The sequence below is a fragment of the Mauremys reevesii genome, linkage group 13 (assembly GCF_016161935.1).
Source record: "Mauremys reevesii isolate NIE-2019 linkage group 13, ASM1616193v1, whole genome shotgun sequence".
In the NCBI taxonomy this organism is placed as follows: domain Eukaryota; kingdom Metazoa; phylum Chordata; order Testudines; family Geoemydidae; genus Mauremys; species Mauremys reevesii.
The window spans coordinates 18041571-18068158 of record NC_052635.1 but is presented as its reverse complement, the minus strand read 5'-3'; the positions used below and the strand labels follow the sequence as shown (position 1 = coordinate 18068158).

The 26588-nt window shown below is 56.8% G+C and overlaps 1 protein-coding gene and 1 long non-coding RNA gene across 9 annotated transcripts; one reads left to right on the top strand and one right to left on the bottom strand.

The window, feature by feature from the left end:
* The first annotated feature begins 1043 nt into the window (after positions 1–1043).
* On the top strand, positions 1044–25176 carry LOC120380254. 7 transcript variants are annotated; one of them, XM_039497798.1, is made up of 19 exons: positions 1044–1166; positions 2020–2157; positions 4356–4414; positions 4826–4918; positions 5134–5261; positions 5537–5680; positions 6899–6973; positions 7352–7522; positions 8245–8341; positions 8849–9069; positions 9691–9844; positions 11386–11594; positions 12651–12768; positions 14827–15029; positions 21465–21582; positions 23057–23226; positions 23765–23862; positions 23971–24077; positions 25043–25176. In XM_039497798.1, the coding sequence occupies exons 2-18, from the start codon at positions 2135–2137 to the stop codon at positions 24074–24076; spliced, it is 2187 nt and encodes a 728-aa protein (XP_039353732.1). In that variant the 5' UTR covers positions 1044–1166; positions 2020–2134; the 3' UTR covers position 24077; positions 25043–25176. The 7 variants fall into 7 exon arrangements, with proteins under 7 accessions (XP_039353732.1, XP_039353735.1, XP_039353737.1 ...); XM_039497800.1 differs by having other exon boundaries at positions 1151–1166; positions 2035–2157; XM_039497801.1 differs by lacking the exon at positions 5537–5680.
* LOC120380257 lies at positions 15711–26588 on the bottom strand. 2 transcript variants are annotated; one of them, XR_005587675.1, is made up of 3 exons: positions 26535–26588; positions 18223–18318; positions 15711–15958 (listed from the first exon to the last, which is right to left on the bottom strand). It is a non-coding gene; the product is annotated as an uncharacterized LOC120380257 (long non-coding RNA). The 2 variants fall into 2 exon arrangements; XR_005587676.1 differs by having other exon boundaries at positions 15711–15953.

Below are 26588 nucleotides of genomic sequence, written 5' to 3'. Positions count from 1 at the left end.
CTGTGCCTTTGCTCTTCCAAAAATCCCTCAGAGACTCACGAAGCTCAAAAACACGATTCAAACCTTTTCTCTTGGAAAGCCATCTGAACTCAGTGTGCAGAAGAAGGTTGTGATGCAATTCACCCATTTCTGCACACATTGCCCCAAAATATATGCATTTGCTTGGCGTGTGCTTTGATAAAATTAACAACTTTTATTGTCTAATCAAGTACATCTTTCAGGTCATCTGGCATCTTTCTTATGCCCAGGTTCTCCCTGTGAACCATGCAGTGCCTTACTTTTGCCAATGGTGCAACATCTGTCACTTTTTTGCACCCCATTATGCCTCCCCATCATTGCAGAAGCACCATCTGTGCTCATACACTGCCCCCAGTCTAGGTTGTTGCTCATCCTGAAATTATCCAGGCACTTAAAAATCCCATCACTTGTTGTTTTTGTCGGCAGTGATCTGCAAAACAGCAGTTCTCCTTCTATGTTCCCAACACAGATGTATCGCACATAAACCAACAGCTGAACCTCACCTGACACAGCCAAAGAGTTGTCTAGTTGTAAACTGTATGTCCCACTTGCTTGAATTCTGGTCTTTCACGTCAGCTACAACCTCTGTAATTCACCTTTTTAAGGGGGTCATTTGATACTGGCGCATTCTTCAGTTTATTAGCAGCTTCGTCTCCACACTTCAATTGCAGCTGGCATCGGTAATTTCAGCAGTTGTATGTGGCTTTCTGTTTTTAGCGATTCTAATTGCCACCGTGTAGGATGCTTTGAGAACCTTCTCTTGCAAGATTCCCACAGTTTGTACAGTCTTGGTTGTGTTATAAGCAATTCCGCTTCCTTTCAAAATACTCCACTGGCTTGTCAATGTTTTCCACATGAACGACCTCAGTTGTCTTTTAATTCTTTCAGCTTAAGTGCTTCCTTAGAAAGTACTTCTGCACAAATTACACCCTGGGGTCTGGATTCTCCACCTACACGTACACACATAAAGCCAAGTTCAATGTAGCTGTCGTCATATCCCCTCAGGTTTTGTTTTTTTGAAGGGGGTTGGATTTCGCTTCTTTCTTTCTCTTCTCCCGGCTTTGAGACGGTTTCTTCTTCATGAGCAGCTGAAGCCGACCGAGTGGGTTTACAAATAACAAACGCAGCCATTACAGAAATTGAACAGGGTAATTATATTTCACACTTGCAGCTGAACGGATCACTAGCAGAGGCACCATGAATGGGGGAGGGCACAATTTAAAGGCTCTGGGGGGCATATGACCCCCCCATGTGTTGCCTCTTGATCTAACATAGGTTTTCAAACTGTGGGGCACACCCCCCTCGGGGGGCACGGAGGAACATTCGGAAGGGGGGGCGAGTGGCAATGCCAGTTTGAACTTTTTGGATAAAGCCCCCCCAGACTGGCTGAGCTGAGTCAGGGGTGGAGGTGGTGCTGCCTCCCTGAGCCCCGCCACACTGGGCTGGCCCCCAGAACATTCCCCTCCACCCCCCCAGGGGACACGTCCCACAGTTGGAAAGCCTCTGTGCTAAATGGAAAGCAGAAATCTGAGGGGGGGGGGAGGGCACGTGACCCTGTGTGCCCCCATGTGTCACCTCTGGTTGCTGGCACGTTCACAGACACCCTCCATCCCAGATTATACTGGTGGACCCCTAAGGGTCTGTGGCAGAGGCGCTGACTCTGTGGGTGCTCTGGGGCTGGAGCACCCACAGAAAAAAATAGTGGGTGCTCAACACCCACCAGCCGATCAGCTGTTTAGCACCCCCTCCCCTCAGCACCTCCTGCCCACCATCGCAGTGGTACAGCAGGGGAAGGGACTCCCAAGGCCAGGCCAGCAGGGCAGGGGCACAGCTGGCACTGGCCCCTAGGCGCTCCGCCTCCCAGATCCTCTGCTCTAAGTGATTAGCCCCCGAGCCAGGGACTGAACCCAGGAGTCCCGACTCCCCCACCCCAGGGAAGCTCAGCCCCCGGCCTTATCTCTTCTCCAAGGCCACAGAACTGCACTCTCGCCCCATTCCCAGCCTGTCTCCACCCAGCCCAGCAAATCAGCTGCCAGCCTGCCAGGGCTGTATCGCCTGCCTCTCGCAGCAGCACCCACTGCACTGTGCTGAGCTGCCCAGAGCCCCAGGACCTGGCATGCCCACCATGCTCCTCATGAGGTGAGTGGGGGCTGCCCCAGCAATGGTGTGGTGGGTGCAGGGCTGGGGCAGGAAATCCTGGCTGGCAGTAAAGCTGCGGGGACCGGAGATGGAGAGTTGGGTGTCTGTAAGCAGCCTGCCCCCTCATCTCTGCCCGGCTGTGGGTGGGGGCAGTATCTGTAAGGATGCTGGGCCCCTTGTCTCTGGGTTGTGGGGGGGCAGTATCTGTGAGTACATGGGGCCCCCCATCTCTGGGCTGTGGGGTAGCATTATCTGTAAGGATGCTGGGGCCCCCATCTCTGGGCTGTGGTGGTGGTGGGGCAGTACCTGTGAGTACACTGGGCCCCCCGTCTCTGGACTGTGTTTGGGGGGCAGTACCTGTAAGGACATGGGGCCCCCTGTCTCTGGGCTGTGGGGGGCAGTATCTGTAAGGACGCTGAGTCCCCCGTCTCTGGGCTGTGTTTGGGGGGCAGTATCTGTAAGGACATGGGGCCCCCCGTCTCTGGGCTGTGGGGGGGCAGTATCTGTCAGTACACTGGGCCCCCCATCTCTGGGCTGTGGGGGGGCAGTATCTGTAAGGACGCTGAGTCCCCCGTCTCTGGGCTGTGGGGCGCAGTATCTGTAAGGATGCTGAGCCCCCCATCTCTGGGCTGTGGGGGGGCAGTATCTGTCAGTACACTGGGCCCCCTGTCTCTGGGTGGCGGTGGGGGGAGCAGCAGGCAGGTATCTGTCAGCAGGCTGGCCAGTATCTCTGCTGTCGGAGGGTGTTGGGGTCCCTGTCATGCCAAGGGCATGTGGCTGGTGTTTGGGTTTGGGTCTCAGTGTGTGTGTGGGTCTCTTGGCTCCAAGGCCAGTGTTGGGACAGCGCTGCTGTCAAGGCAGCTCCTATCTCAGCTCTACCAGCAACCAGGGATTCCCAGTGCTGGCAGCCCTGCCTGGGCGCGGAAGGAGCAGAGCCGGGGGGAAGTGCCACCCCCCCGCATAGTTGGGTGAGGGGAGAATGTCTGGCTCATCACAGTGTCATAGTCTCTGCACCGCTGGTGGCGAGTCTCCTGCAGCCCAGGTCACAGGGTCCATTGGGAGCAAGGGGGTGGGTGTCCAAGCCCTGTCTTAGCTGCTGTGACAGGAACTAGTCCGTGTAGCACCTGGCACTGTGGAGTTGAGGGGGGGAGATAGGGCTGTGATTGGACAGGGCCTGGGGGCAGGGCAGCAAGGCATGGCCAAGGGTGGTGGTGGTAGGGCTGGGATTGGTCAAGGCCTGGTGTGGGGCAGGGCTGGGATTGGTCAGGGCCTGGGGCGGGGCAGCAGTGTGTGGCCGAGGGGGCGGGGGCAGGGCTGGGATTGGTCAGGGCCTGGGGCGGGGCAGCAGTGTGTGGCCGAGGGGGCGGGGGCAGGGCTGGGATTGGTCAGGGCCTGGGGTGGGGCAGCAGTGTGTGGCCGAGGGGGCGGGGGGCTGGGATTGGTCAGGGCCTGGTGGGGGTAGGGCTGGGATTGGTCAGGGTGCATGGGGACCGGCAGGACTGGGTTCTGATCTCAGTGAGGGTCTGACCTACTATCCTGCAGCCTAAGAGCCAAGGCAGGTGAGATGGAGAGTGGCCAGGGCACAGAGCAAGCGCCCATAACTGCCTCTCCTGGGGCACAGCCATTTGTCCATCTGGACCACGGGTGTCCAGCCTGGCATCCCCCAGCCCCAACCCTGCGCCCAGTGCATTGGGGCCCAAAGCACCCCTAAGGTTCAAACACACAGGCCCCAGTCTGTGTTGGGTGCTGCCCCACCCCCATCCCCTGGCCAGCTGGAATAGTCCTTCCCAGAGAACACTGATCCCTCTGGTATGGGGACGGGGGGAACTGAGACACAGGCTAAGGGACTTGGTCATGGTCACATGGGGCACCTATGTCAGCTGGGTTTGACCCCATGCCCCAGGCTGGTGCATGACCCACCCCCTCCAGTCTCTAGTGGGACGCCCTTGCCCTGTGCGAGCATCTGGGGACGGGGGGGGCAAAATCCATCTGTGACCAAATAGCCTCTGCGGGGAAGGGTCTGTGCATGGAGTGATGCCTGCCATATAGGGGAGGCTGCCTTCTGCCCCAGCCTCCCAGGCCCCCTGTGCTAACCCACTAGATCTCCTCCCTGCCTGGAACTGGGGCTAGCACCCAGTAGGGACCCCGAGGAGGGCAGCCCCTGTATTGTGTGTGACCTGCCCTGTTCCTCTTTGCAGGCTGGGCCTGCTCTGGGTGGTGGTGCCCTGGCACGCGGGCTCTGTGTCCTTTCCCGACGGTGAGTCTCCTGGGGGCAGGGACGGTGCCTGCTGGGGGGTGGGAGTGGGGAATCCTGGGCTTTGGGGGGCTTAGAATGACTAAGCCCTGTTTGGGGTGCTGGGACAGAGACTCTGATGACTACCCCAGGGCCTGGGAGGGGAGAACTGGGGGGCCCCTGTGATGGGGGGCAGGATAGGGTTCTGGGTGGGAGGTACAACACAGGTGGGGCTGGTGGTGGAGGCAGGAGGCTGGGGCTAGCAGGATGGGGCGGCCCCTGCTGTGAGCACAGCTGGCCTGTGACCTGGAGTAGTAGCCCCAAGAAGGGAGCCAGGCTGGGGGGACTAGGCCTCTGGCACTCTGGAGTCTCCTGGCCAGGCATGGTGCTGATTGGGATTGGTGCTGCCCCCAGTAATACTGCCAATCCCCCCAGGAGCTGCTCGCACTGAGTGCCGGGGCCGTTACTTCTGGATCTGGCTGGACAAGGCGTTCGTGGGGCAGAGCCGCTGGCGCTATGGGGTCTACAGTGAGTAGGGAGGGGTCATGAGGGGCTTCCTGGCTATTTGGAGCAGAGGCTGGTGCAAGGTGCAGGCCCATGGGTGGGGGTGTCCTGGGATGGTGTATTGGGATAGGGGTCATGTGCCCGTCATAGGCGGGAGGCTGGCGGGAGGGTGCCAGGGCACCAGGTGCTGGGGGGGTGGGGAGGTACTGGTGGGGGTCCCAGATGCTGTCTCCCCCCAGCCGAGTCAGGGCAGTACATCGAGGTGACACGGCAGCTGGCTTCGCAGTGCGGATTCATGGCAGGCACTGACCTCCGTGGGAACCCCCAGATCCGCATCTCCTTCCTGGCTTGTTCCGTCCGCAACACGGTAAGTGCCCCCAGTGCCCAGGCCTGCCCTCCAGGAGCTGGGGGGCCCATGTGTGACTCCCAGCCCCCCACCCTTGTAACTCACTAGACCCCGCTCCCTTGCCAGCGCTGGGGAGAGAACCCAGGAGTCCTGCCAGAGCTGGGCAGCCAGTTCTGCTCCCCCTGGTACTTGATGTCTAGGTGCCAGCGCTGTGGGCCCCCCCATCTCCGGTGCTGGAGCAGCCCTGAGGGTGGGCAGGGTCTAACCTGTAGTCTCTGTTTCCTGGGGGACCCCAGTTTGACCAGGATTTCAGCCTGCAGCTGCGGGTGGAGGTGACAGGTGCTGTGGGGCCCAGCATTCCCTATGACATGACCATCCGCTGCCCCCTGGGAGCTCCCTGGAGCCCCCGGGAGATTGTCTGCGAGGAGAACTACATGGAGGTGAGGGGGGCCATGGTGGGGGATGGGGTGAGGGGGAAGGGCTTGTCTCCTGGTAGGGGTCGCTAGGGCAGGCCCCAGAGCCGCTGGGCGGGGTGATGCTGGCGGGGGGCTCCCCGCAGGCATGGGTGGCAAGTTTGTAGAAATTTTGGTGTTGCCCAGAACCCGCCCTCCCAACCCTGCCCCCCCAAACTCCGCCCCCACCTGCCTAAGGCTCTGGGAGGGGGCTCGGTGGGGGAGGTCTGGGGTGCAGATCCTGGGCTGGGGATTAGGGTGCAGGAGAGGTGCAGGGTGCAGGCTTTGGGATGGAGTTTGGGTGCTGGGTGCAGGCTCTGGGATGGGGCAGGGGGTGGGTGTGCAGGAGGGGGTGAAGGGTGCAGGCTTTGGGACGGAGTTTGGGGTTGGGAAGGGGTGTGTGGGAAGGGGGAGGGGGTGCACCTTCTGGGGAGGGAGTTTGGGGATAGGAGGGAGTACGGGGGTGAGGGCTGTGGGGCTAAGGATGAGGGATTCATGATGCAGGAGGGGGCTCAGGGCTGAGGCAGAGGATTAGGGTGCGGGGGGATGAGGGCTCTGGCTGGTGCTGAGGTGATCATGATGCAGGAGGGTGCTCAGGGCAGAGGGTTGGGGTGTGGGGTGAGGGCTGTGGGGCTGAGGATGAGGGGTTCATGATGTGGGGGGGCTCAGGGCTGGGGCAGAGGATTAGGGTGCAGGGGGATGAGGGCTCTGGCTGGGGATGAGGGTTTGGGGCATTGGGGAGGCTCAGGGTAAGGGCAGCCTGCCTTGCCATTAGTGGAGGACAGGCACTAGGACCCTGGGGCAGCAGACAGCCGTTCTGCCAGGAGCTGATCTCTGACAGCTCCAGCAGGCAAGGGAGAGGCACGGCTGCTTTTTGTCAGGCAGGGATGCCGGGCAGTGGGGGAGGGGGGGGGGGGGCCCCGCGGGAGGTGGTGGCAGGCGGGGGCTGGGACCTGCTCCAGGCAGGGACGCCGCGGGGGGAGACCCGCGGGGGCCGGGGCCCGATCCAGGCAGGGCCGGGGGAGAGACCCAGCTCCAAATATTGCTGGAGCAGGGCACCCGGCCCTGAATATTCCTGGAGCCCGGGCACCGCAGGTGTATATAACCTGCCACCTATGCTCGCAGGCCCCGGTGTGAAGTGATGCTGACAGAGGTCCCATAGCAGGGTTTCTTTCCCCAGCCTGAGCTGGCCCTGTCCTGTTGCAGGTGTCGGTCCGGCGGGCTGTGCCCGGCATCGCCAGGGAAGTGCTGAATGAGGACTGGATTGCTGCCTGGCCGGTGGTGAGTGGGCTTGGTGCAGCTGTGGCATCATGGTCCCTCTACCAGCCACGAACGGTGCCTGGAGCTTGGCATGGGCACCTGGGGAGCAGCTTTGTCTCTGGCACACCCTGCCCACAGAGCAGCAATGAGCCAGGGCACTTAGCTGTCCTGCTGCCCCATGGCCATGGACCGTGCCAGGTATTGGCCCATCAGCTGCCCAGCAGGCATGGACTCCCCAGGGCACAGCGGAAGTGAAGTGCCCAGTGGGTCCAGCCAGATTGCCCCTGCCACATGTAACCCAGCCATGATCTGTGGAGGGGTGTAACCTGACAGTGCCAGGACCCCTGCTCCCTCCCCGGCATATGGGGGGACTCAGCCTTATGTCTCTCCCCTTTGCAGGCCCAGGGGGCGCTGAACCAGGTGTGGCAGGTTGTCTTCCACTTCCGGAACGGATCCCTGCTCAGCATGCCCGCCACGCAGGCCCACAGCCTGGGCTACGGGGTCAACACCACGGCCACCCGCGTCCTCTTCCGGGCACCCTACGGCACAGCCCAGAGCGAGATCACCTCAGTGAGGGAGCCTGGGGGGGAGGGCAGGGCACGGTGGCCACAGTGAGGTGTGGCTGGGGGGGCCTTGGGTGCGCCGTGGGGCCCAGTGGGGTGTGTGGGAGCTTGGTGCAGAGTGGGGGGGAGGCTGAGAGGCACTGTGGGCCCAGTGGGGTGTGTGGGAGCCTGGTGCACAGTGAGGAGGCTGGGGGCACTGTGGGCCCAGTGGGGTGTGTGGGAGCTTGATGCAGAGTGTGGGGGGGAGGCTGTGGGGCACTGTGAGCCCAGTGGGGTGCGTGGGAGCCTGGTGCACAGTGGGGGGAGGCTGTGGGGCACTGTGGGCCCAGTGGGGCGCGTGGGAGCCTGGTGCACAGTGGGGGGGAAGTCTGGGGGGCACTGTGGGCCCAGTGGGGTGCGTGGGAGCCTGGTGCACAGTGGGGAGGCTGGCTGGATGGGGGGCAAGGCTGCTATCAGGAGTCTCTGGGAGCCTGGCTCTTGCTGGCACCATGTGGCCCCTGGCTGCACGGTAGGCTCATGCCCAGCCCCTGGTGGGGCAGAAGGAGCAGTCAGGTGCTGACTCAGCACTGCTCCATGCCAAGGTGCCCCTGAGATACTGCCAGGGACCAGTCAAATCCGGTCACAGCAGGGGTCAGATTCCTAGGTTGGCTGGGGAGGGAGAATGGGGAAGGACCCTGATGAGGCCATGGGACCCCTCTCTGTGCCCCTCCACTGACCCACTCTCCACAGGTGGAGGGGCTGGAGGTGGAAGTGGCCAGAGTGACAGTGTTCTACAAACAGGCCTGGATGATCCTCATGGTGGACACAGCTGTGGCCTGCCCTGTCAGTGAGTCCTGGACGGAGCCCAGGGCTGGGCTAGCAGAGGTTGTGGGGCAGGAGTGAGGGGCACCGGCAGGGCTGGGCTAGCAGTGGCTGTGGGGCGGGAGTGAGGGGCACTGGCAGAGCTGGGGGGCGGGAACCCAGGGCTGTGGGTCAGGAGTGAGAGGCACCGGCAGAGCTGGGCTAGCAGGGGCTGTGGGGTGGGAGTGAGGGGCACCGGCAGGGCTGGGCTAGCAGGGGCTGTGGGGTGGGAGTGAGGGGCACCGGCAGGGCTGGGCTAGCAGGGGCTGTGGGGTGGGAGTGAGGGGCATTGGCAGAGCTGGGCTAGCAGGGGCTGTGGGGCGGGAGTGAGGGGCACCGGCAGGGCTGGGCTAGCAGGGGCTGTGGGTCAGGAGTGAAGGGCACTTGCAGGGCTGGGCTCGCAGGGGGCTGCGGGTCAGGAATGAGGGGCACTGGCAGAGCTGGGGCGGGGCTCAGGGACCAGTAGGTGGGGCTCATGGCCTCCTGTCCCTAGATTCCCCAGTGGTCAATGCTACAAGCCTGAACTGGGTGACGCCGCGGATCCTGCCATCCCTGGTGCTGTGGCCAGAGCAGTACCAAGACGAGGTTCAGATGGGCCTGGATGGTCGTGTGATTGACGCGGGCACTGTTGCACGCAATGGCTACACCTTCCTGACAGACTCCAGGCTCATCCGCATCGTGGTGCCCATCGGTGCCCCCGGGGGGCTGCTGCAGGTCAGTGCGCAGGTGCCCAGGCATGAGGCAGCACAGCCGCCGGGCTGGGTCCTGTGCCGAGACCCCTGTGACTGATGCTTCCTGCTCCCCTGGTGCAAGGGTCCCCGTTCCAAAGAGCTCACAGCCTGGCTAGAGAAAGGGGGAAAGTGAGGCCCCTCAGTCACTCAGCAGGGCAGTGGCAGAGACGGGGAGAGAACCCAGGAGTCCTGGCTCCCCGCCCCACCGCTCTGACCCACTAGACTCCACACCCCTCCCTGAGCCGTGATAGATGCCAGGAGTCACAGCATGGCCTGGGGTGGGACGCTGGCCTGGATCTCCAGTCCGAGACCTGTTCCCATTAACTGTTGCTGCTGCTGCCCAGGGTGTGTGTCACCATCCCGCTCCCTGCAGCAGCTTCTCCCAGCATCCCTGGCTCCCCAAAGCTCCTGAGAACTTGGAGCAACTGAGCTCTGGCCTCCTCCCTGGTCCATTCCCTCACCCCACGGGGCTGCAGGTTGGAGTGAGTGAGGGGGGTCAATGGAAGAGCTGGTCCTGGCTGTCATATGGTGGAGCTCTCTCCTCCCAGGAGGGAGTCAGGGCTCTCCCCATAGGGGCTGTCACTGCTCCCCCTCCTCCCCACAGAGCGCCCTGGTGGGTAATCGCTATGGCACCAGGTACAGCATCCACCTGCTGCTGGACCGGCACTGGCAAGGGGATGAAAGTGACTGGACCCGTCACCGCAGCTACCGTCCCATCCGCACCCCCTTCTCCCCACAGACGCCCCGGATCATCGATGGTAGGTGCAGCCCCCAGGATCCCTGTGGCCTGGCCGAGCCCTGCTGCCCTCCCACCCCCAGCTCGATGGGAAAGGGGTGCTCAGGCCACGTGAGGGAGTTCTGGAGATCAGCTTCCCACGGGAGCTCTGCCTCTCTGATGGCCCGGGCCTCTGCCCCCTCCCAGATCACTGTGCCCCCTCTGCAGCAGAAGAGCCCCCTAGCTCCTCGCATGGGGGGCTCCTCACCCCACCTGGCAAGAGCCCCCAGGCGCCTTCGAGCTGCCGGCTTTAAAAAAGTCCCCTTCCATAAGAGCCTGGAACGTCCTTCCCCGCCCGCCTCCACCGCCCATCCCAGCCCCTGCTCTGGCAGACAGAACTGCCCCACGGGAACTGGGTCTAGAGGCTGGTTTGGTGGGGGATGGTGGGGGGGAACGCGTGTCACTTCTCTGGGCATAGGAAACCGACCCGACCCTGCCTGGTTTCGAATCGTTTGGATTCAGCTCCTCTAACCACCCAAAGGTCAAAATCCCCCATTGGGTTTTGCTCCCCCCCACCCCCGCCATGCTGCTGAGTGCAGAGTGACCATTGGCATCTGAGCTGGAGGGGCCTGGGCGGGGGAGGGGCTGTGATGGAAATGGCTCCTTCTTAGCCTACAGGGGGGTGGGGGAGGGAGCCCTAGAGGTTGACTTTAGTCTAAAATGGGGGGGTTAAATGACCCTCGTGAGACCCTGTCACCCCCAGCTCTGGGGACTCAGGGAGAGCTTGGTTCCAGACTCCCTGTCTCGGCTTCCTCTCCCCACCTGCCCCCACTGACCCTGCGTCAGACCCCTGCCACCAAGGGTGCTTTGTGTGAGGGGGGGAAAGCCCCATCTTTGCACAGGGATTACAGCCTTTAGACTGGCTCTGGGGTGTGGCCCCTTGACCACGTTGGGCCGTAGGCTGAGCGAGCTCCTGGCTCTGCTACTCGCGCCAGGCCGTCTGGCTGCAGCGCTGCTGTTCCATGCCCTGCAAAGCGCCGTTCAGAGCCGGCCAGACGCAGGGACACAGGCAGCGTTTCTTGGGCCCCTGGAATGCAGAGCTGAGAGAGCCTGGCTTAGTCTGGGAAAGCGAAGCCCATGTGACCAGCGCTCCCTGCCCTGCTTTCCCCAGGCCCCTCGTTCTGTCTGACGTGCGGGAGGCAGCTGAGTTCTTTATGCTGCAGGTCCCTTGGCTCCACGCAGCCCGGGGCTACTGGCTCCATGACCAACCTAGCCAGGCTCATCTGCTGCCCACTTGACTCCAGCACCTGGCCCAGAGGAACAATTAGCTCCCGCCCCCGGGCAGCAATGCAGAGTGAATGGGGGAAACTGAGGCATGCAGAGTTTTCATAAAACTATTACAAAAATTCCCACATGCTCACCGGGCAATGTCAGGATGAGCTGCTGCTGGTCTCAGCCAGGCTCATTGCCCTGGGCATGGGGCTGCCAGCCAGGGGTCATGGCTGCTTGGGCTAGGGCACTGGCTGCCTGGGGGAGTGCTCCAGTGAACCCCACCAACCAGTGCACCCCTGTCTCCTCCCCCAGACACCGTGGCAGCGCAGGGCTACTTCAAGGTGCGCCTGGGGCACTTCCTGCCCGACGTGGAGCTGGTCTCTGTCTCGGTGGGCGGACGTCCCTTCAGCCGCCCTGAGGCTGAGGATCGTGGCTTTGACCCCCATGAGGCCCCCAACCCCAACGACACCAGGGCCTTTGGGCTGAGGGTGCCCTTTGCTGACCCCCTGGTGCAGCAGCAGGTGACGGTGGGGGGGATGGGGTGGTGAGGAGGCAGCACGGGGCGCCAGGGCAATGGGCTCCTGTGCACATGGAGGGAAGGATAAGATGCTGTCCAAGCCCCAGGGCTCTCCCCTGCCCTGGTGCCCGGGGGCTGCCCTGTCCATGCAGCAGCTGGCCTGGGGGTGGAGGCTGGCATGGAGGGCAGCAGAAGAGGAGGGTCCCAGACCAGGGCTGGGCCTATAGCCATCCGGCGGCTCTATGTTTTTTGCTGCTCCAAGCACGGCAGTCAGGCAGCCTTCGGTGGCTTGCCTGCAGGTGATCTGCCGGACCTGCGCCTTTGGCGTACCTGCCGCTGAATTGCCGCCGAAGCCACGGGACTGGCGGACCTCCTGCAGGCATGCCACCAAAGGCTGCCTGACTGCCGCCCTCATGGCGACCATCACACTCAGGGGCGGCTCTAGGCACCAGCAAAACAAGCTGGTGCCTAGGGCGGCAAAATCTAGGGGGCGTCCCCTGCTGCCGGGAGGGGGGGGGGACGGGAGGCTGGATCGGCTGACCTGCCGCAGTCATGCCTGTGGGAGGTCCACCGGAGCTCCGGGACGACTGGACCTGCCGCAGGCATGACTGCGGAGGGGGCGCTCGTCCCGCGGCTCGGCTGGACCTCCCGCAGGCATGACTGCGGCAGCTCAAGCGGAGCCGCCGGACCCGCGAACCCTCCGCAGCCGCGGGAGGTCCAGCCGAGCCGCGCGACCGGCGGTCCCTCTGCAGTCATGCCCGCGGGAGGTCCGCTGCTCCCGCGGCTCCGGGGCGCCTCCCGCGCATGACTGCTTGGGGCGGCCAAACAGGTAGAGCCGCCCCTGATCACACTGCCCCCCGCGGCTTGCTGCCCAAGCACGCGCCTACTGCGCTGGTGCCTGGAGCTGCCCCTGCATAGCGTGGAGGTGCCTTAGGGCGGCCCACTTCACTCAGTGCCCCAGGGTGTGAGGGCTGCACTAGGCTGCTTGCAGGAGAGCTGGAGGAGGGAGGGGTTGTCTAGCTCATCAGCCCCACTCTGACCCCGTCTGTCCTCCCGGCAGTATCTGCACGGCCCCCTCAGGCGCTATACTCTGCGCCTCAACTACACCCTGCAGCTGCTGACCACGGGGGAGGCCTTCACCCAGGCAGGGCTCATCACCTGTGATGTCCCAGATGTGGGTGAGTTGGGGGAGGGCCTGGCTCGTTGAGGGGCTGTGGGTGGTGGGAGGGGCAGTGGGAAGCTGTGTGGGGACAGGCTGGGGGTGGTGGGAGAGGCAGTGGGTAGCTGTGTGGGCAGAGGCTGAGGTGGTGGGAGGGGCAGTGGGTAGCTGTGTGGGCATGGGCTGTGGGCGGGACAGTGGGTTAGCTATGTGGGTAATGTAACACCAATATTTAAAAAAGGCTCTAGAGGTGATCCCAGCAATTACAGACCAATAAGTCTAATGTCAGTACCGGGCAAATTAGTTGAAACAATAGTAAAGAATAAAATTGTCAGACACATAGAACATAAATTGCTGGGCAAAAGTCAACATGGTTTCTGTAAAGGGAAATCATGTCTTACTAATCTATTAGAGTTCTTTGAAGGGGTCAACAGTCATGTGGACAAGGGGGATCCAGTGGACATAGTGTACTTAGATTTCCAGAAAGCCTTTGACAAAGGCTCTTGCGTAAATTAAGCTGTCATGGGATAAAAGGGAAGGTCCTTTCATGGACTGAAAACTGGTTAAAAGTCAGGGAACAAAGGGTAGGAATAAATGGTAAATTCTCAGAATGGAGAGGGGTAACTAGTGGTGTCCCCCCAAAGGTCAGCCCTAGGACCAATCCTATTCAACTTATTCATAAATGATCTGGACAAAGGGGTAAAAAGTGAGGTGGCAAAGTTTGCAGATGATACTAAACTGCTTAAGATAGTTAAGACCAAAGCAGACTGAGAAGAACTTCAAAAAGATCTCACAAAACTAAGTGATTGGGCAACAAAATGGCAAATGAAATTTAATGTGGATAAATGTAAAGTAATGCACATTGGAAAAAATAACCCCAACAATACATACAATATGATGGGGGCTAATTTAGCTACAACGAATCAGGAAAAAGATCTTGGAGTCATCGTGGATAGTTCTCTGAAGACATCCATGCAGTGTGCAGAGGCAGTCAAAAAAGCAAACAGGATGGTAGGATTCATTAAAAAGGGGATAGAAAATAAGACGGAGAGTATATTATCGCCCTTGTATAAATCCATGGTACACCCACATCTTGAATACTGCATACAGATTTGGTCTCCTCAGCTTAAAAAAGATATACTGGCATTAGAAAAGGTTCAGAAAAGGGCAACTAAAATTATTAGGGGTTTGGAACGGGTCCCATATGAGGAGAGATTAAAGAGGTTAGGACTTTTCAGCTTGGAAAAGAGGAGACTAAGGGGGGATATGATAGTGGTATATAAAATCATGAGTGAGGTAGAGAAAATAAATAAGGAAAAGTTATTTACTTGTTCCCATAATACAAGAACTAGGGGCCACCAAATGAAATTAATAGGCATCAGGTTTAAAACAAATAAAAGGAAGTTCTTCTTCACACAGCGCACAGTCCACTTGTGGAACTCCTTGCCTGAGGAGGTTGTGAAGGCTAGGACTATAACAGCGTTTAAAAGAGAACTGGATAAATTCATGGAGGTTAAGTCCATTAATAGATATTAGCCAGGATGGGTAAGGAATGGTGTTCCTAGCCTCTGTTCGTCAGAGGATGGAGATGGATGGCAGGAGAGAGATCACTTGATCATTGCCTGTTCGGTTCACTCCCTCTGGGACACCCGGCATTGGCCACTGTCGGTAGACAGGATACTGGGCTGGATGGACCTTTGGTCTGACAGAGTACGGCCGTTCTTATGTTCTTATGTACAGGCTGGTGGTGGTAGGAGGGGCATGGGTAGCTGTGTGGGCATGGGCTGGGGCACTGTGAGTGCAGCAAGGTGGCATGGACAAGCAGGGCCTGGGATTGGTGTGAGTGGGGGGAAACATGGAGGTCAGGGGCACGGGTGAGGTTGGCATGAGTGACAGGTGTGTGTGGGTGGGGGGTCCTGTGGCTCTCGGGGACCCTATCCCTCCTGGCTCAGTGCTCCTACCCCTCCTGGCCATGGCCTGCAGCTTCCCACATCCCAGTGCAGGGCCTGGCTGAGCCCTTGGCTCTGGGGTGCTCAGAGTGACTGGGCCCATATTTAACCCCTTCTGCTCCTGTTAGTGCCCCCCAGCTTCCAGGGCTCTTGTGAGGCTGGGGCGCTGGCCCTGCTGATGACCCACGGGACACTGGACCGGTTCTGGGTTCCCTATGTCGGAGAGCGGCCCCTGAGCCAGCTGGCTGCCCCCCACAGCTACAGAGTGTCTGATGATGGTCGCCATTTCCACCTGGCTGTCCCCCTTCTGGCTGCTGGGCTGGTGTATGAGGTAGGTGGGGGAGCTGGGGGTGGGGAGGGGCAAGAGCAGTGGGGAAGGAGAATGGAAAATGTTCTGGTGGGGGTTGCAGTTCTCCTGGGAGGGAGCAAGAAAAAAGGCTGCCTGCCACCTACTTTTAACTGGGGACATCCACGTGTTCCCATCACTTTCCAAACACATGAGGTGCTCAGACTCCAATGGGTAAGCTTTCAGTCAGCAAACTCAGCTGCCCTGGGATGGAGCCGTTCCTCAGGAACGTGGCCTGAAGTCAAAGCCAGTCACTTCCTCCTGACTTCTCCATCCTGGGAACGGAACAGCAGCATTTTCTAGAATTCAAAATGACTCATTTTTCCTGACATGAAACTTTTTTGGAACTTTCATTTTGTGAGAAATTTTCAAACTGTTGAACTTTCCTGTGGTCTGGACACCCCAGCTCCAGACGGTCTCCTCCAGATGCAGTCTTTCAGCCGGGAACCCAGGGCAAAACCTGGGTTTCTCATCCCGAACGCTTGCTGCCTTGGAGAAGCAGTAAGAAAATGGGTGAAGCCCCCTCATTTCTAACCTAGACCAATCACAAAGACCAAAACACTTGGGCTGGTTCAGGAACATTTACATTTTTTTTAATGTTTGGGAAACGTCATCACAGTTTTTCCCACAAACTGTCACTTCTGACAAATTATTCCTAGTCCCATTTGTCACAGGGGAGAGGAAACTGGCTTCAATTGCTAACCCTCAGTGGAACCACATGAGAAAAGAATGAGTGTTGTGGTTCATGCCACCCAGCGCAGCCTGTCTCTCTCGAGAGCCTCGCTGTAACAACAAAAGAGATTTTCTGGCTCATCTTCTCTGGGATTTGGGTTTCTTGATGTGCCCTCAGCATAGAATCATAGAAATGTAGGACTGGAAGGGATGTCGATAGGTCCTTAGACCAGTCTCCTGCACTGAGACAGAACCAAGTATTATTGAGACCATCCCTGACAGGTGTTTGTCTAACCTGCTCTTAAAAAAATCCAGTTTCCACAACCTCCCTGGGTAATTTATTCCAGTGCTTAACCACCCTGACAGTTAGGACGTTTTTCCTAATGTCCAACTTAAATCTCCTTTGCTGCAATTTAAGCCCATTGCTTCTTCTCCACTCCTCCGTGGTCAAGGAGAAAAATGTATCACCCTCCTCCTTGTAACAACCTTTTATGTACTTGAAGACACTTATGTTGCTGCTCATTCTTCTCTTTTCCAGACTAAACAAATGCAGTTTTTTCAATCTTCCCTCATAGGTCATGTTTTCAAGACCTTTAGTCATTTCTGTTGCTCTTTTCTGAACTCACTCCACTTTGCCCACATCTTTCCTAAATGTGATGCCCAGAACTGGACACAATATCAGTTGGGACTGTATCAGCACGGAGTAGAGCAGAAGAATTACTTGTCGTGTCTTGCTTACAATACTTCTTCTAATTCAACCCAGAATGATGTTCGCTTTTTTTGTAACTGTATTTCACTGTTGACCCATATTTAATTTGTGATCCACTTTGACCCCCAGATCCCTTTCCTCAGTACTCCTTCCTAGGCAGTCATTTCCCATTTTGTATATGTGCAACTGATTGTTCCTTCTTAAGTGTGAAAGGAGACTTGAGGAGCTCGGTTTGTTTTCCTTAACCAAAAGAAGGATAAGAGGAGATATGATTGCACTCTTTAAATATATCAGAGGGATAAATACCAGGGAAGGAGAGGAATTATTTCAGCTCAGTGCTAATGTGGACACGAGGACAAATGGATATAAATTGTCAGTCAGGAAATTTAGGCTTGAAATTAGACGAAGGTTTCTAACCATCAGAGGAGTGCAATTCTGGAACAGCCTACCGAGGGAAACAGTGGGGGCGAAGGACCTCCATGACTTTAAGATTAAGCTAGATAAGTTTATGGAGGGGATGGTATGATAGGATAACGGGTTTAGTCAATAGGTCAATAACGTGCCACAATGGTAATTAGTACAAAGGGTCAATGATAGGATATTGTTAGCCTTTTTCCAGAGGGTCTGGCTGGAGAGTCTTGCCCGCATGCTCGGGGTTCAGCTGATCGCCATATTTGGGGTTGGGAAGGAATTTTCCTCCAGGGTAGATTGGCAGTGGCCCTGGAGGTTTTTCGCCTTCCTCCGAAGCATGGGGCAGGGGTCGCTTGCTGGTGGATTATCTGCTACTAGAAGTCTTTAAATCATGATTTGGAGCATTCAACAGCAGAGTCAAGGGAGAGAATTATTTCAGGAGTGGGTGGATCGGCTTATGTGGCCTGCATCTTGCAGGAGGTCAGACTAGATGATCATAGTGGTCCCTTCTGATCTTGAATTCTATGATTCTATGAAGTGTAAAAGCAGCAAAGAGTCCTGTGGCACCTTATAGACTAACAGATGTATTGGAGCATGAGCTTTCATGAGTGAATACCCACTTCGTCGGCTGCATGACATGACATGCATCCGACGAACAGGGCCGGCTCCAGACACCAGCCTACTAAGCACATGCTTGGGGCGGCACCTTGGGACGGGGTGGCACTCGGGGTTTGTTTTTGTTTTTTTTTGGTTCGGCCGGGCAGCGCTGGGGGGAGGCGGGGCTTGGGACGCGTGGTGCCGTGCTGGGGGCAGGGACTTGGGCGGCGCAGCGCTCGGCAGGGGCGGGCTTCAGCAGCACGGTGCTCGGGGGGGGCATGGACTTGGGTGACGCGACGCTCGGGGGACTGGGGCGACGTGACGCTCGGGGGGCGAGGCGGCGCTCTTTGTTTTCGCTTGGGACAGCAAAAATGTTAGAGCTGGCCCTGCCGACGAAGTGGGTATTCACCCATGAAAGCTCATGCTCCAATACTTCTGTTAGTCTATAAGGTGCCACAGGACTCTTTGCTGCTTTTACAGATCCAGACTAACACGGCTACCCCTCTGATACTTCCTAAGTGTAGTACTTTGCATTTGTGCTTAATGAATTTCATCCTATTTACTTCAGACCACTTCTCCAGTTTGTCCAGATCATTTTGAATTTTAATCCTATCCTCCCAGCTTTGTATCATCTGCAGACTTTGTAAGTGTACTCTCCATGCCATTATCTAAATCACCGATGAAGATAGTGAACAGAACCAGACCCAGAACTGATCCCTGCGGGACCCCACTCATTATGCCCTTCCATGCCCTTCCAGCATGACTCCCTGGGAACTGTTTTCCACTCACCTTATAGTAGGCTCATCTAGGCTATACTTCTCTAGAGGGTCATGTGAGACAGTATCCAAAGCTCTGCTACTGCTTTCCCCTGTCCACAAGGTAACCCTGTCAAAGAAGGACATTAAGCTGGTTCAACATGATTTGTTCTTGACAATTCTATGTTGACTGTTCCTTTCTTCTAGGTCCTTACAAATAGAATGCTTACAAATAAATGATTATTTGCTCCATTATCTTTCCAGGTGCAGAAATTAAGCTGACTGGTTTGTAATCCCTGGGTTGTCCTTGTTTCCCATTTTATAGCTAGGTACTATATTTACTCTTTTCCAGCCCTCAACTATCTCTCCCATCCTCCAAGATAATCGATAATTGCTCAGAGATCTCTTCAGCCAGTTCCTTAAGTATTCTAGGAGGTGTTTCATCAAACCCTCCTGACTTGAAGATATTCTCCCTTGTTCTTTTCCTCTTTTAGCCTCAGACCCTACCCCATTTACACTGATGTTCTCTATGTTAGTTGTCTGATCACTGCTAACTTTTTTAGTGAAAACTTTAGCCATTGCTGCATTTTCTGTTAGTGTCTTTCCCTCCTCATTGAGTAATGGGCCTACCCTGTCCTTGGTCTTCCTCTTGCTTCCCATGTATTTGTAAAATGCTTTCTTCTTACCATTTATATCATTAGTTAGGTCAAGGCAAAATTTGAGATTAAACTTTCTAATTTTGTCCCTACATGCTTGTAGTGTTCTTTATATTCATCCTTTGTAATTTGACCTACTATACACTTCTTGTGTGACTCTTTTGTGAGTTTCATGTCACTGAAGATCTCCTGGTTAAGCCAGGGCGGTCTCTTACCATATTTCCTATCTTTCCCACGTTCTGGTATAGTTTGCTCTTGTGGTCTTAAAAATGTCTCTTTAAAAACCTGCCAACTCTCCTGAACTCTTAAACTTAGACTTGCTTCCCATGGGATTTTTCCTACCACGTCTCTGAGTTTGCTTAAGTCTGCCTTCTTGAAGTCCATTGTCTTTATTCTGCTCTTTTCTCTTCTACCATTCCTTAGAATCATTAACTCTGTCATTTCATGATCTGTTTCACCCAAGCTGCCTTCCACTTTCAAATTCTCAACTTTGTCAGAATCAAATCTAGAATAGCCTCTCCCCTAGTTGCTTCCTCCATTTTCTATAATAAAAAGTTGTGTCCCTTGCATTCCAAAAACTTGGATAATCTGTGCCTTGCTGTGTTATTTTCCCAACAGGTGTCTGGGTAGCTGAAGTCCCCCATCACCACCAAGTCCTGTGCTTTGGACGATTTGTTAGTTATTTAAAAAAACTCTCAGCCACCTCTTCTTCTTGCTTTGGTGGTCTGTTGTAGACCCCTATCCTGACACCATCCTTGTTTTTTACCACTTTGATCCTTACCCAGACCCTTAACAGGTCTGCCTCCCACTTCTATCTCAACCTCAGTGCAAACATATACATCTTGGATATACAAGGCAACACCACCTCCCCGTTTTCTCTGCCTGTACTTCCTGAACAAGCTGTACCCTTCTATACCAGCATTCCAGTCATGGGAATTATCCCACCAAGTTTCTGATGCCAGTTATGTCATAATTGTGAGTATTCACAAGTATTTCTAGTTCTTCCAGTTTATTCTCCATACTTCTTGCCTTAGGATACAGATATCTCAGGTGTTCATTAGATTTCCCCTCAATATCCCTTCTTGTCTGTCCTTTGCCCCTCTATGATTGTCCATGTTTCCCCCAGATTCCAATCTTTCATCCACAGCTCCATGTTTGGACTTACCTATGGGCGTTTGTCTCCTGCCCCTGTTGAATCTAGTTTAAAGCCCATCTACTAGGTTAGCCAGTCTCTATCTGAACATACTCTTCCCCTTCCTGGATAGGCTGATCCTATCTGGGCTCAGCAGTCCTTCTCAGATCAGGATCCTATGCTTGAGGTAGCTGAAGCCTTCCTGGTGACACCATCCACTCAGCCATGTATTTACCTCCAGAACATGTCTGTCTCTGCCCAGGCCCCTGCCCTCGACCAGAAGGATAGATGAGAACACCACCTGTGCCCAAAAGTCCTTCATTCTCCCTCCCTGTAATCACTCTGGATCTGCTTTGGGTCATACCTGGCAGTATTGTTAGTGCCCACATGTATAAGCAGCATGGGGTAATAGTCAGAGGGCTGGATGGTCCTCGGCAATTCCTCCATAACATCTCAGGTACGGACCCGAGGCAGCACGCCTCCCAGGATGCCAGGTCAGGCCAGCTGGTGGATGCCTCTCCTCTGTCCCCCTTAGAACGCAATCACCTACCATCACCACCCTTCGATTCCTCTTCGGAGTAGTGGTTGTGATCCTTGGAGCCTTGGCCTCCTTCACCTTTGCAGGGGATTCCTCATCCTTTATTGCCAGGGCAGAATACTGGTTTGTCATCTCTACAGCTGGGGGTTGGGAGCCAGAGTGGAGGACTCCCTGCTGCCGGAAGTAACTAGCAGCCAGATTTCTCTCTGTGAAGGAGCTGTTTCCTTCTGCCCTGGTGGGTGCTACTGCAGTCGTCTCCAGTTGGATTGGTTCCTCAGCCTTGGAGATCTCTATATGCAAGTTTTCAAGGAATTCCTTGTGTTCACGGATGCTTCTCAGCCTAGCCACCTATTCCTGTAGCTCTCTCACCGGTATCCTGAGAGATTCTAAGAGAAGGCATCTCTCACACTGGCTGGTCTCCCCAGCCTGGCTTTCGATGATAGGCCACAGTCTCTGCAAATCCACACCAAGGCCCAGGTAGTGGCACCCATAGTTGGGTGACACCTCCCTCTGCCCCACTGTGCCATGGAGGATGGGCAAAATCCAACATGCAAACTCATTGCCTCTGAGAGGGAAGTGACTCCAAGTCCCACAAAGCAGCCAGTTTCTGCCTACAGCATGGTTCCTCCAAGAATAGGGGTGAAGGGGCTGCTGCACCCTGGGGACTAGGCTAACCCACTGATCTAGCTCTCGCTGGAGTTCTGGACTGGTCTTGCTGGCTGCCTCCTTGGTCCCAGCTTGCCTTGTGTCATTCCCAGCAAGGCCTTGTGGGTAGCCCCTACCCCTCCTGCTCTCAGGACGCATGGGGGCAGGAGCCAGCCCAAGCACTAGTGATGCCTGACCTCTCCCAAGCCTTGGGCTCTGCTGGGACCTGGCAGGGAGGGTTCATGACTGGTGCCAGGGCTGGTGCTCAGCCCCCGAGTCACTCTCACACACTCTCACACCCTCAGAGCATCTCCCTCCAAAGGCTGACGGCTCGGCTGGATTTCTCTTTGCGGGACAACAAGACTCGCTCAGTCCTGGCTTCCTTCACCGTTGTCTGCACCTTCCCCACTGGGCAGTTGTTGGGTGAGTGCCTGGGTGGAGACCTCCTGCCAGAAGCATGGGATGTCCCCTGTGGGGGTGGGTAGGGGAGTGCCTCTGGGGTATTTCCACTGGGGTAAAGTGATCAGTGGCACAGGCATCCCTTTTCCTCTAGATCTGGCTCAGCCAGTGGGGCCTGGGCTGAGATTCCTTAACCCACCTCCTACGCAGCCATCGGCCTCACATCCTGACTGTAGCCTTGCCCCCAACCCCACCCCATGGGGAATGGCTGCCCCATCTGGGATTATCTACACCGGCCACAGATCCCTCCTGCACTGACCACACCATGCATGGGATTTGTGGGGCAGCAGAGGGGTCTGAGAGCCTCATGCTGACCCAGTAGCTCCTGCTAGGTGAATGAGAGGTGAAGGTGATCAATGGTTCCATGTCTAGTTGGCAGCCGGTATCAAGTGGAGTGCCCCAAGGGTCGGTGCTGGGGCCGGTTTTGTTCAATATCTTCATTAACAATCTGGAGGATGGTGTGGACTGCACCCTTAGCAAGTTTGCAGATGACACTAAACTGGGAGGAGTGGTTGATACGCTGGAGGGTAGGGATAGGATACAGAGGGACCTAGACAAATTAGAGGATTGGGCCAAAAGAAATATGATGAGGTTCAACAAGGACAAGTGCAGAGTCCTGCACTTAGGACGGAAGAATCCCATGCACTGCTACAGACTAGGGACCGAATGGCTGGGTAGCAGTTCTGCAGAAAAGGACCTAGGGGTTACGGTGGACGAAAAGCTGAATATGAGTCAACAGTGTGCCCTTGTTGCCAAGAAGGCTAATGGCATTTTGGGTTGTATAAGTAGGGGCATTTCCAGCAGATCAAGGGATGTGATCATTCCCCTCTACTCAGCACTGGTGAGGCCTCATTTGGAGTACTGTGTCCAGTTTTGGGCCCCACACTACAAGAAGGATGTGGATAAATTGGAGAGAGTCCAGCGGAGGGCAACAAAAATGATTAGGGGGCTGGAGCACATGACTTATGAGGAGAGGCTGAGGGAACTGGGATTGTTTAGTCTGCAGAAGAGAAGAATGAGGGGGGATTTGATAGCTGCTTTCAACTACCTGAAAGGGGGTTCCAAAGAGGATGGATCTAGACTGTTCTCAGTGGTAGAAGATGACAGAACAAGGAGTAATGGTCTCAAGTTGCAGAGGGGGAGGTTTAGGTTGGATATTAGGAAAAACTTTTTCACTAGTAGGGTGGTGAAGAACTGGAATGGGTTACCTAGGGAGGTAGTGGAATCTCCTTCCTTAGAGGTTTTTAAGGTCAGGCTTGACAAAGCCCTGGCTGGGATGATTTAGTTGGGTTTGATCCTGCTTTGAGCAGGGGATTGGACTAGATGACCTCCTGAGGTCCCTTCCAACCCTGAGATTCTATGATTCTATGATGATTCTAAGGTGGGATCTCTGGGTCTGATTCTGACTCTTTCCCCCCCACACCCTTCCTGAGCACAGTGTGCCTGCCCAACGGCACCTTGGTGGCCATGGTGCTGAGCCGGGACACCAAGCCTGCCCTTGACCCACGCCGGACCCACCTGAAGGACCCAGGCTGTGGGCCAGTGGCCTCTGATTCCTCACGGGCCCTCTTCTCCTTCTCTCTGGCCTCCTGTGGGACCACACGGCGGGTGAGCCCGCCATGGCACATACTTTCCCCTTGCGGGTGGGGAGGGCTGGCAGCTGGTGGCTGAGACTGGGGAGGAGCATCTGGTGACAGGAGGGTGAGTCTAATGCTGTAGGGCTCTGCAGCTCTCGCTTAGTCATGCTCTGATGCTGGGCCCACTGGGATGGTGGCAGGGCTTTGCCATAGGGTGGCAGCAGGGTGGTGGTGCAGGCTGGGTGTCTGTAAAGCAAGCTATCTGGGGTGCAGGCCCCCCACCAAAGCTAGAGGCCAGCCCAGATGGCTGGATTCGCTCTCCTCAGACCCTGTGTTTTAGCTGAGCCAAGCCCCATCGCCCAGGGAGATGTGTGTGCGTGTGCCCCTAATGCAAAGGGGGTGGATAGACCTGGGAGCGCACCAGAAGCTGTGACTCCATGGGGCTGGCATTTCTAGCGGGCTGGATTTCACTAAGATTTGGGTGCTGAGGTCCTGGGGGTGGGGGAAGCCCAAGGAATCCCAGCCTCCCTCACTGCTGTCTGTCCTCTGACCCTGTCTCCCCTGCACAGTTTGAAGGAAGATACCTGGTGTATGAGAATGAGGTGACCTTTGTGCCTGAGGGGGTCCCAGCCACATCCCCCATCATCACCCGGGACTCGCGGTACAGGTGAGGCCAGCTATGGGGCTGGGAGGGGTGTCCCTGCAGCCAGTGTCAACTGGCTTGAGAACTCCAAAGTTCCCACCCACCTGGCTAAGCCAGCGTCTCCCTCTGCAGGCTGACTCTGCGCTGCCGCTACCCCTTGACAGAGATGCTCTGGGTCTCAGCCCAGCAGCAGCTGGGGGAGAATGCGGTATCAGTGCCCCACCGACCTGTGGGTTGAGGTAAGTGATCCCTAGGTCCCAGGGCACTTGCTGGGATCCGCCACCCAATGGGCAGGCCTTCCTTGGTGCCCAGACCTCTCTGTGGCCTGGGAAGGTGGCTCCCAGCCCAGGGAACTGGGGACATGTGGGGCAGGGTATGTCTGCCTGTGCTGCACTTCAGCTGGGAGCGAGCTAGCATGGTAGAAAATCGCTGTGTGGCCATTGCAGCTCCAGCGGAGACTAGCCCCCAAGCTCACAGAGCCAGTGGGTCGAGTGATGTGAGAGCGGAGCTCTTGTCCAAGCTGCAGTGGCCACACAGCTATTTTTAGCACAGTAGTGAGGGGATCTAGCGCAAGTCTCTGCTCAGGCTGGGTGGCTCACTCCCAGCCGCAGTGTAGACACTTCCAGAGCCCCCCTGGGCTCTGCCCTGTTCAGGCAGGACTCCTGGAGAGTTAGGCGCACAGAGGGTTGCACTGATCCATGCCCTGGTGTTTGCCTTGTAAGCCTCAGGAGGAGAGCAGCTGAAGCCCAGGCCCTTGGATCTGCGTGGCAGCAGGGGAGGCCAGCCAGGGTGTGGGCAGGTTGATTGGCCCGTCTCCTAGAGCAGGCCACCTTCCTTCTCCCTGCACAGGAACTCTTCACGTGCGTCGCTTCCTCACCATGAGCCTTGCCTATCAGCTCCCTGACTGCAAGGAGTCAGGAGTGACACACATTGGTGGGGCTCCCAGCATCCTCTGGGGCACGGGTCCTGCGGGGCAGGGGTGCTAAGTCTCCCATTCTGGGCTCCAAGGTGCAGTCATAAAGCTAGCCCCATGTCACAGCCTGACCTTCAGCAGGCACTCGGTAACCCAGTGCAGATGGCAGAGCCCTGAGATTGGGTCCCATGGACCCCACCAGCCTGGCAGTGCCCATCGTGCTGCTGCTTCCCATGCAGGCCCTGCAGCCCCAGGGCTGGCCCCACTTTTGATGTGTCTCTTTCCTTACAGGTGTGTGGGAATGACAGGCTCCGGGCCTAACTCATGGTCCTTGGGCCTGGCAGCACTGGGCACCTGGCAGCACTGGGCACCTGGCTTCCAGCTTGTCGAGCTGTTAACAAAATAAACTCTCCTTGGCCATCAGACCTGTGGCTCTGGTACCTTTTTTAATGAAGGTGAGGGAGTTGGCAAGGACCACCAGGTATCTCCCCAAGCTAGCAGGGTCATCAGGGAGTGGGCAGGTGCCTCCTAGCCATGGAGCTGGAATAGCGGCTGGATCTCCTGCTTCTAGGCCAGTCAAGGGCAGGGAACTACAGGCCTCCTCCATGCTGCTTTTGGGCCAAATCTCACCTTGACCCAGTGCACCACATGGCTTGGAACACTTGGGATTCCATCTGCACAAGGGGTTAACAACTGCAAGCCACGCCAGCTCTGAGCCCACCCATGTGGCTGAGCCAACGTCCCTGGGCTGACCAGAGCAGCCTCTACCTTGGGCTGCCCTGTACCAGGCCTGAGAGGTGCTCAGAACTCCTCATCTAGCGCTCTCCCTTCCAACTTGACCCCAGCTATGGGGGGGTGGAGGGGCGAAGGAATGCAGAGTACCCACCCAACCCTGGCTTTGCCTTAGCGGTGGGCCGGGGTACCTTCCCCAGTAGCTGCTGCCACGAGCACTTAATGCCAGCTGGGGAGCAGTCAGAAGGGACCAATGCCTGATGGTGCAGGAGGAACTAAAGCTGTCCGTGTCCTGGGAAGTGCTTGGCACTGTACAAAGGCCAGGCCCCAGGGATGGCTGGGGCTGGGAAGCAGGGGGTGCTCTCAACCCCTAGCTAGGTGTTGAGTGCTTGCTGCAAACAGAGGCAGCTAATGTGGATTTCAGAGGGCATAGCTGCAGACTGTGCTTGGAGGTAGCAGGACTTGGAGAGTGTTGTATGCAGTGTTGTGTGCAGGACTTGGAGAGTGGGGGTTGGTTTGGGAACTATTTGCTTGTTCTCTGCATACTAGGGGCATAGCTGGGCCATGGCCCCTGAGTAAGTATGGGGCCTTGCTAAGGCCACTTGGCCCTCAGCCTTGGAGCTCAGATCAGCCCACCTGTCTGATGTCTCCTTGAGGCCGTCTCCATGGTGCACAGCTGGCAGAAATGTGTAACGTACATGGAGCTTCACAGCAGGGTGGAGCTTACACCTAGGGTTGCCAACTTTCTACTCCCACAAAACGGAACACCCATGCTCCACCCCTTCTGCAAGGCCTCACCCTGCTCACTCCATTTCTTCCTCCCTCTGTTGCTCCCTCTCCCCACCTTCAGGGCTTGGCTACACTTACAAGTTGCAGCGCTGGTGGAGGCTCTGCTGCAATTACACCCCGTCCCACACTTGCAGGGCAAGAACCAGCTGCAAACTCCTGGTTGCAGCGCTGGCTGAAAACCCATCCCGGCAGGGGTATAAGGAGTGCAGCGCTGGTGACACCAGCGCTGCTCAGCAGGTGTGGACACTCACCAGCGCTGTACCTGTCCTCCAGGGAATAAGGAGCTATCCCAGAATTCCTGTTCAGCCACTCTGCA